General features: G+C 56.1%; 1 protein-coding gene and 1 long non-coding RNA gene across 6 annotated transcripts in view; one reads left to right on the plus strand and one right to left on the minus strand.

The window, feature by feature from the left end:
* PRKAG2 (protein kinase AMP-activated non-catalytic subunit gamma 2) overlaps positions 1 to 6,394 on the minus strand; it is a 324,996-nt gene extending 318,602 nt beyond the window's left edge. For 3 of the 5 annotated variants that reach the window (XM_030826199.1, XM_030826198.1, XM_030826197.1), the window contains exon 1: positions 5,792 to 6,085. In XM_030826199.1, coding sequence (XP_030682059.1) covers positions 5,792 to 5,905 — 114 coding nt within the window. In that variant the 5' untranslated portion in view covers positions 5,906 to 6,085. Of the gene's footprint in view, positions 1 to 5,791 lie in introns of all 5 variants that reach the window. The other 2 variants (XM_003270938.4, XM_030826202.1) reach the window with 2 other exon arrangements.
* A 758-nt stretch (positions 6,395 to 7,152) lies between these two features.
* Positions 7,153 to 8,483, plus strand: LOC115837973. The gene is made up of 2 exons (XR_004033026.1): positions 7,153 to 7,239; positions 8,160 to 8,483. It is a non-coding gene; the product is annotated as an uncharacterized LOC115837973 (long non-coding RNA).
* Positions 8,484 to 8,949: the final 466 nt, after the last annotated feature.

Raw genomic sequence — 8,949 nt, forward strand, 5'->3', positions numbered from 1 at the left:
CAAGGATATCTCTTCTCAATGACAGCTGAAAAGGTGCAGATGATAGATAGATAGATAGATAGATAGATAGATAGATAGATAGATAGACAGACAGACAGATAGGCAGACAGACAGAGAGAGGAATAACTCATGGGGGCAGAAGAAATGGAACAGTATTACACCAGGGAAGCTATTAATAGTACCCAGTTGTTTTTAAGCCCCAGTAAGTATAAGAATCACCGGAGAACTTAAGAAAAATGCAAATTCATGGGTCCCACCCTCAGGCATTCTGATTCAGTAAGTCTGGGCTAAGAAGCAGGATTTTATATTCTAAACAAACATTGGGTGCTTCTATATAAGCTAGTCCAGGAACCACACTTTGCGAAACATTGCCCTAAACCCTAATCCAGCAAATCTTGCTCAGGATGGTACAAACTGGCCAAGGTCAAAGCTGACGCGTCCACTGTGCCACACAGCATCCCCCTTCCCTTTGCTGAGGCTTCCATCCGGAGCATTTCCGTGGTGTGAGGGGCACAAAGCACTGTCATGGTTCGATCCTCCAGCCCCGGGGCAGGACGCGGCTCCCCTTCCCACCCTCATCCTGGAGTTCCCGAGCTGGCTCATCCAGCCGGATAGAGGCTACGGGGCAGGAGCTGGGTGCAAAGGTCCCAGGCCATTGCCAGCACGGAGGGTGCGTGGGCTTCTCGCAGCGCGGGGCTTCCCTTGAGGCCATGCGGCAGTGGGGAGGCATCACTGGCAACAGGCCCGCCCAAGCCCAGTCCCATCTCTGCAAACGTCGTGACTGCACAGCTCCCTGGCTCTATTTTTAGTTCGTCTCCGGCGACTGTGCAGGCTTTCTGGAGCACCTCTCCCCAGAGGGCCAGCGACATGTGCATTCTGACAGAAATGCCCCACTCAGCAGCAACCATCTGAACTCCTCCAGCCTGCCTCAGTGTCCCCAAAGACTTCTGCCTTAGGTCCATCGCTCTGACGTCTTCCCTCTCCCTGGGTCTCCTGCTCTGTCACTGGCTTGAAACAGTTCCAGAGACGCACGACATGCCAGCCAGCCTTGACTAAAGCATGCCTATGGGATCTATGGACTTTAGCATTAATAGGGAAGCTGCTTTTTCTTAGACCGACATAAGGGAGAAAGAACATGCTTGCTACCAAAGTCTCGGCAGAACACCACGCACAGCTACGCTCTCAGTGAGTGATTTCCTAAAACCATTCCCATCACCTTCACGATGAGCCATGCCTTACAAGAGGCGTGGAGGCTCAGAGCAGGGAGCCAAGGCGGGATGCCAACAGGCCAGGACTCTGACCTCTACAGCCCTTTGCTACTTTGAAAGGCCAGCATGGCCTCAGGATAGAATCCGCCCTCAGTCCTTCCCCTTCCTCTCCTTTGCATCCTCCCCGCTCCTCCTCCAAGACCCTGTAGCTGTGCCCATAAAGGTGACCCAAAATGCCTAAGAAAGGCTGAAACCAAGCAAGGCAACATCTTCATTAGGTCCAAGGGCCACGTTCCCTTCCCCAGTACACAGCCATCAACCGAATTCAATTGATAGATGACTTAGTGGTTCTAGGTCTCCACCACCGGCCACTACCCACTGGCCCTAGGCTGTCGCCTAAAATGGATTCTTCCCTCCTGGTGTCCCAAGGCCTAGACGGGCTGTTGACAGGAAGCGGGCAGTGGGGACATTCAAGATCATCAGAGCCCGAGAGAGGAGATTTGCAACAATTGCCTCCAACGCCCTAGGCCACAGTTCTGTTTATGATATGGGCTGGAGGCTGAGGTTCCCAGAACGACTCAATCGAATTCAATGAAGAGACAAGCTGCTTGAGCATTAGGGGTCCTTGGAAGCCACCAAATGACCCCAGTCACAGGACAGCCAGGGCCACAGTGTCTTTCAAGAGTTATTACTCCTCAGAATCCAAGATGTCCTTGGCAATGGCAGTCCCTGCACACCGCAATCCTCTAAGGCTGGGGTGAGAAAGCAAATGTGATTCCCCATGGATGTGCTGCCCTCTGCTGAGATACACCCGGGCTATGACCAGACTCATCATTTCCCCCAAGAACCGGCCCCTTATCCCAAATACCTCCACATCAGTTCCTGCCAACTCAACCCCTTGCCATCCACTAGGCTGGCCTTCTCACGTCCCGCTTCTGCCCTTCTGCATTCTCTAATCACAACTGCAGTTCAGGCCCTCGGACCCTTACCCTGGGCTTTTGCCAAAGTACTTGAGTTGGTTTCCTTGACACCAGCCCTTTTCCCATCACTCCACTCTGCACACTTTTCCAGGCTGATTCCCATAGAGTGCTGTTTTCTTTACCTTTAATGGCTTCTTAGTTTAGGTCCCCCCAGAAAAGACACTGAGACAGGAACCTAGGTTCAGGAGTTTATCCCAGGGAGTGCGGGCAAGGGAATGGGGAAACTGAGGCACGAACTGGCCAGAAGGGCCAGTAAGGTACATTAATGAGTGGGTTACACTGTGGATCCCCACCCTGCTAGGGATCCCCTGAGGCACCCTGCAGAACCCAGGTCAGAACTTTCCACTGAGCAGCAGGGCGGCTGGGCCATTGGCCACCGACTGGACCTCTCCTGGGTTGAGAGTTGTCCCTCAGGGCATAATCCCAGCACTTCCAGGGGTTCCTGCACTAGGCTGAGCAAGCTGCCAGGGCCTGAGAGGATTCCTTCAGGTGGGGAGGGAGACACGAGTAAGAGGCTGTCCACCAAGGCTGCAGGTGAGGGTGGGCTGGGCCCCAGCACCAGGAGGAGGCTATCCACAGCATCCACCACAGCTTCTTCATGCCTTCAGGAGGGGTCCTCACTCCTTAGGCCTGGCCTTCAAGGCAGCATTGCCAGATCAAATACAGGACACCCCCACTAATCCGGGATTTCACATCAACAATGGATATTTTTTAGTACATCCCAAATACTGCATGGCACATACCTATGCTAAAAAATGATTCATGGTCTATCTGAAATCTAGATTCGACCAGGCATCTTGTATTTTTAGTTACTACAGCTGGCAACCCTATGTCCAGGTCCTTCCTGATCCAGTCTCAAAGCATTTCCTATGACTCTAGCTCTCAAACCCTTTCTCCAGGAGGCGTGGCTCTTCACCTGGAAGCAGCCATCCCCTCCCGCACGATTCTGTGGGGTGCTCCCACTGGTGGGAGTATCACCCCCACTTCTACGTGACTCCTGCCTGCCATCTCTGGGTGTAAATTCTCTCGGAACACATCAGGCCACTGTCATCACTCCTGCCTCTAGAAGCAGGTGTGGTCTGCACTGGTCATCGTATGACCCTGGATCATTTGCTAGCCTTTGTCTGAAAGCCTTATTTTCCCAGCAAGGTTATAACTGCCACCTAGCCTGGCACAATGATCAATAGGTAATGACCATTTAGCAGATGAGGGGACCTCCCTGGTGCCCCCAGCAACTGCAAGCCCTGTGAGGACTTGGGCCGATCTTCCCCAGATCTCACCCTAACCAGAGCCTGTGCACGTGGTCACCCTCAGCCACTGTGGAATCACTGAATGAATACTACTTTCGCGGTGGGCTGGCTCATGCCAAGAGCGTTATGAAAAACTGCCAAAGTCACCACTGGCAGCAAGAAGGGTGGTCCGAGCACCCCAACTATAACATGGTTTTTCAATGTTCATGGCCTGGCCTCACAATCCTTTTTCTGGTTCTGGATTTTGTCTCACATTATTGCTGGCATCACCCCACGGGCATGCCCACACATCACTCACACCCTGCATTTGGAACCAGCCTCACCATGTGGCTGCCACACAAAATGTCCCAACCACTGGACAATGGCATGTTCTTGTTTCTCTCTACATATTTTTTTAAAAAACTAGGTGTTTGATGTATATGTATATGTATTAGCCATACATTTATAGGACACTTTACATTTGTCAAGAGTTTTCCCGGGATGGGTGTGATGGCTCACGCCTGTAATCCCAGCGCTTTGGGAGGTAAAGGTGGGCAGGTCGCTCGAGCCCAGCCCATGTAGACCAGCTTTGGGCAACATGGTAAAACCTCATCTCTACAAAAAAAATACAGAAATTAGGTGGGTGTGGTGGCACATGCCTGTAGTCCCAGTTACTCAGGAGGCTGAGGTGGGAGGATCACTTGAGCCTGGGGAGGTTGAGGCTGCAGTGAGCCATGATGCACCACTGCATTCCCACCTAGAGAACAGAGTGAGACCCCAACTCAAAATAAAAAAAAAGAGTTTTCCCATGAATCATTTTATTTCAATATCCCTATAAAGCAGGAAAAACGGGTATTATTTCCTGCATTTGACAAATGGGAGAAACAGTAGTTACACGGGTAGCTCAAGTGATCACTGTTTAAGAGGTTTGTGGCAGCAACATCTAACTTTTAATTCACAAACATGGTTTTAAATGTCTTACATGAGAGATGTAAACAAGAATGTTTCATTTGCAAATAGAACACTTATTCCTGCATAATCGAGTCACCACCGTGGGGGCCACACAGCAGCCAGGGGTCCAAGTGCCCTGCCCCAGAGCTTCCCAGCTAGGGAGGGCTGGCCCAGGGCCTCCGTGGGGCTACTTGGCGTCAGGTGTCTGGAGCCCCGCCCCTGGAGTCCACCCTCTTCACCCAAGCGTTAGACACGTGTGGGCCGGAGTTGACACAGGAGGACCTTAGCGGGGCGTCTAAAAGAAGGGTGGCTCAGCAAACACGGGGCAGTGCCCCCTGGGATTCACAGTGGGAAGTGAGTGGCCTGTCTCGGCCATGCCAGCTGCGCCTGACGCTGTCGGGAAGGATTAGCTTTAATGAGGGGTCCAGACAGCCCACTCACTGCGCACTCCCACCCTGCCCCGGGAAAGCAAAATAACTTTCTCCACGGAGCACTCTGCTGTGTGTGTGTGTGTGTGTGTGTGCGTGTGTGTGTACACAAACACAAACATTTACTTGGTTGGCTGAGGCGGAGGGTGTGACCCAGTGGGCCACACCTCCCACCACCCGACCCCCCTACGGGGAGGCGAGGAACAGTGGCCGCGGGCTACCCGGGCGCCGTCCGAAGAGAGAACCACCACCCGGCCCGTCGCCCCTCTGGCTGGACAAAGTAAAGCCGCAGGCAGATCCGAGTAGCCAATGTCCTCCCGGGCGGCCGGCGCGGACGGGGCTGAAGTTCAATGCAGCCTGCATGGGTTAGGGAGCTCCGAGCCCCCAAATACCACACAGACCCAAAGTACACTCCCGGGGCGGGGGAAGGGAACGGCGGCAGAGGAGACCCCCGCTCCAGGCCCAGAAACGCCCCGAGGGAAACTGGGGTGGAGGGGGTGCATTGGAAGGCGCAGCTACACAGCTCCCCCCACCCCCCGCCCCGCTGCTTTCCCCACCCACCGCCCCTCCCCTCTCCTCCCCTCCCTCCGTCTCCGGCAGCCGAGCGCGGGCTCCACCTCCCCGGAGCGCAGTCCACACCGTCCCTTTTCAGCAAAACAACACAACGCACCGCCCCCCGCACCCGCACACGGCTGGATACCGGGCTACGCCCAGCCGCCCACCAGCCGCGCCAGGCGCCCCCTCTAGTCTGCAGCCGCCCAGCCCCCGCCCCAGGCGGAGCCCCAGCCCGGGCTGCACGCGGGCAGAGAGAGAGATCGAGCCCCGGCTCCGCCAGCCCAGCTCGGGCCCTGTCCCTCTACCCTTTCCCCAAGCCGCCCGAAGTGACAGGAGGGGCACGCACGGTGCGCGCGGGGCGTCCAGCGTTAACCGCTTCGGCGCCGGGGACGGGAGCGACAGGAGGGCTAGGGAGCAAGGGACCGAGTGCTGGGACTCACCGGAATGTGCACGCGCAGCGAACGCCTCTTCTGGCTGGCATTTTTCTTGCCGCCGCTCCCGCCGGGGCTGGAAACATCTTTTTTCTTCTTGGTGTCCATAACCGCGCTTCCCATAACTCTAACCAGAAGTTGATTCTGGGAAACTCCTCGGGGGTTCAGTCCCCTCCTTCCCTCCCCTGGCCGCTGCCTTCGGACTGGAGCCGTGCGCTCTGTTACACCCTGAAGCCACCTCGTGGGGACTTCCGCGGGAAGGGAGGGTGAGCAGGGAACTCGCGCCGCCGCCGCCGGAGCGCCGAGTTCAAGCGTCCTTTCCTACGGAACGCTCGCAGGCAGAATCAGTCAAAGCCCGTCCCGGTTCTGGTGTCTCCCCGGGTTACTCGTGGCTGAGGTCTCCCGCTGGGTGACAAAGTTTTCTTCCTTTTGCAAAGCGAAGAAACATTTTCCACCCCTCGGCTCCTCCCACAGATTCCCAGAGGTAATCCGAAAGGCAGGTGCAATTAAAACCAGCAATTTGGAAAACAACCCTCCTAAGCCTATGCCCAAATGGGGAATCTGGAGCCAGTAAGACCGTTCGTGCATAAATGTAATCCTCGGCCGCAGAATAAACCAGCTCGGAGCCTGCAGCTGGGTCCGTCCTCCTTTCTGGGCGAGAGGGAGGGCGGCGGGGGAAGAGGAGGTGCAAGGCGAGCCCTCTGCGCAATTGGGCTACGGGCGGCCGCTGGCAGAAGTTCTGGCGGCCGCGCTCGCCTGAGGGGGCGCCCGGAGTCCCGCGGGCCAAGAAGGGCAGGGCGCCCGCTCCTCGCCCCCCGCCGCGCCGCGGCCCCAGGGGACCGCGAGGGGACAGTGAGGGGCCGGGCCTGGCACCGACGCAAGCTTGGGGAGCGCGGGTGGTGGGAGGCGGCGCGTGTTGAACAGGAAGTGCGCGGCGTGCAGCGCCACCATCCCGCTCCCCGCCGCCCCACGCCGCCCTCGTCGCCGCGCCCAGACCCCTGCGGCGGCCGCAGCCGCTCGGGACTCGCTGCGAGCTGGTTTCGGATCCATCCCGCCTCCCGGCGTCTCACTGTGTGCCCTACCCTTTGAAACACGCCCCCGCCCCCGCCCCGCAGCAGACCCGGCAGCGAGGAAGCCCACGGTCTCCGGGGGCGCTACACGGGGAGCAGCACGTGCTTCGCGAAACACCGCAGCCCCCGGGTCCCGCCCCGCCCGGCGCGCCCACTTGAACCCGCCCAGAGAGCGGTGCGTGGCGCTGGGTGCGAGCAGTGTCTCGCCACCCCCACCCTCACCCCACCCCACCCTGCTTTTTTCAGGTTCATCAAGGTTTGCGCAGTGGATCCGCGGTAAGTGCGTGTCCCCACGCCGCGGGAAACGTGGGGCTCCTGAGACTGCGGAAAGAATTGGGAGAAGGGGAGGGCTCGAAGACCCGGGCGAGGGTTCGCCGTGCGGCCCAGGTCCTTTAGAGCCCCGGGTGGGCATCCGGTATCGCCTGCTGCCGAGGGCCCTAGAGGGGTTGGGGGAGGGGCCTGGTGTGTCCCCACCCCCAGATGCGCCCCAGGATGGCGCGACCTCGGCTCCCTGGTGGAAAGTAGGGGGAATGCTGGCTTGGGGGTCGCTTCCCCTCCTGCTCTAGTTTCTGAGGATGTGATGACCCCAAAGGTCACTGGCGCTCCCAGAATGCTGACGTCAGCTCAGCCTCTCCAAGTAATCAGTAATGCAGGGAGGCCACCCGCAGAAAGAACGCGACAGGGGTCGCTTTGGGGACACCATAGGGCCTTTACTCCTTTTGAGGTGCGTGCTTTCGCAGGACTCCCTCCTCAGAGGAGGAGGCATTATCAGCCCACCCAAAGGATCATCTCTTAGGAAGCAGGCGTGCGCCTGCCCGGGGAGAAGCACCCTTCCTTTCAGCTGCTTGCCAGGTGGCTTTTCCAACCCAAGTTCCAGCAGTTTGCACAAAATCCTTACAGCTTGGGTGGTTCCCTGGCTCATAGGGGTGGGTTTATATTCTTTCTCCTTCTCCTCTGCTCTCTGGTCCAGAATGAAGCCAGCCTGGAAGATCCCCAGTCTGGAGGCAGAGCCTGAGAGGGGCAGATGCTCTGGGAGGACCCTGTCTGGGTTCAGCAACCAAGCAGCCATCCTGGCCCCACGGGTGTGGGACGTCTGGGTCTTCTCCTGGCTGGCTTCTTGCTAGAGGATTTCAAGAGACCCAGCAAGACTGTATTGTCCCACTGAATGCTCAAGATATTGGTTAGAAGTAGAAAAGGGGAGGGGGTAGTATTTAGCCTCTGTCCCCACTAAAAATTATTCCCAATTGTCATTTGTGTCATCTGTTTAGCTTACAGTTTTAATCCTTGTCAAAATGATCATTTGCCAGGTGCACAAACCACCCTATTTGATGAGAACTGGTTTTAAAGGAAAACGGGGCCATCAGAAGGAAGCCGGTTGATGTGAAGAGACATCTGGGAAGAGGCCCTGGCGAGGGCCCTCGTTCCACTGGGTGACCCAGAAGGAGAAAACCGCGATGGCGCTTCTCATCTGAAATGTTTTCTTTATGGACAGTGTTTAGCAATTGTTATAATGTGTACTTTTGTTGATTGATCTGTATAAATATGTAAAATAATTTGTTCTCTGAGTTAATTTTGTCGGAACAAAGACTTTAGTGCTTCCTAAATTAAAACATTTTACTGTGTTGCCAGCATTTTAAGAGCCTTTTTTAAAATTTTTAACTTTTTTGGTCCTTGTGATATTACGAGGTATAAATTCTGGGTTTTGTCCAGGGTTCCTGGCTTAGCACTCTCGTCACCCTCATCACAGTCTCTTGTTATAATGTTGGGGCGCTTTAGGCCTCAGAAGCGGGCCCCATGAAACAATCTCCTCTGAACTGCCCCTGCCCTCCTTCACCACCTCACCAGCCCAAGGCAGGACTCTAATCCTCCCTCATCTTTCTGACTGTGGGACTTAAGACCCTCTATTCAGAAGGGGTCCTGCCCCATTCCCGAGACGAAGAAATCCTGCACAGAAAGGCCAATGACGATCGGACTAGGCAGGGCTTGTTGGGTGTCCACACTTCCTCAGTCACTATTAGATCATACCTGTTTGTTCGATCACCTTTCTGCATGGTCTTCAATCGTGTCTGTCCAATGAAGTCTCCGTAAGAAGCCCAA

The sequence above is a fragment of the Nomascus leucogenys genome, chromosome 13 (genome assembly GCF_006542625.1).
Source record: "Nomascus leucogenys isolate Asia chromosome 13, Asia_NLE_v1, whole genome shotgun sequence".
NCBI lineage: Eukaryota > Metazoa > Chordata > Mammalia > Primates > Hylobatidae > Nomascus > Nomascus leucogenys.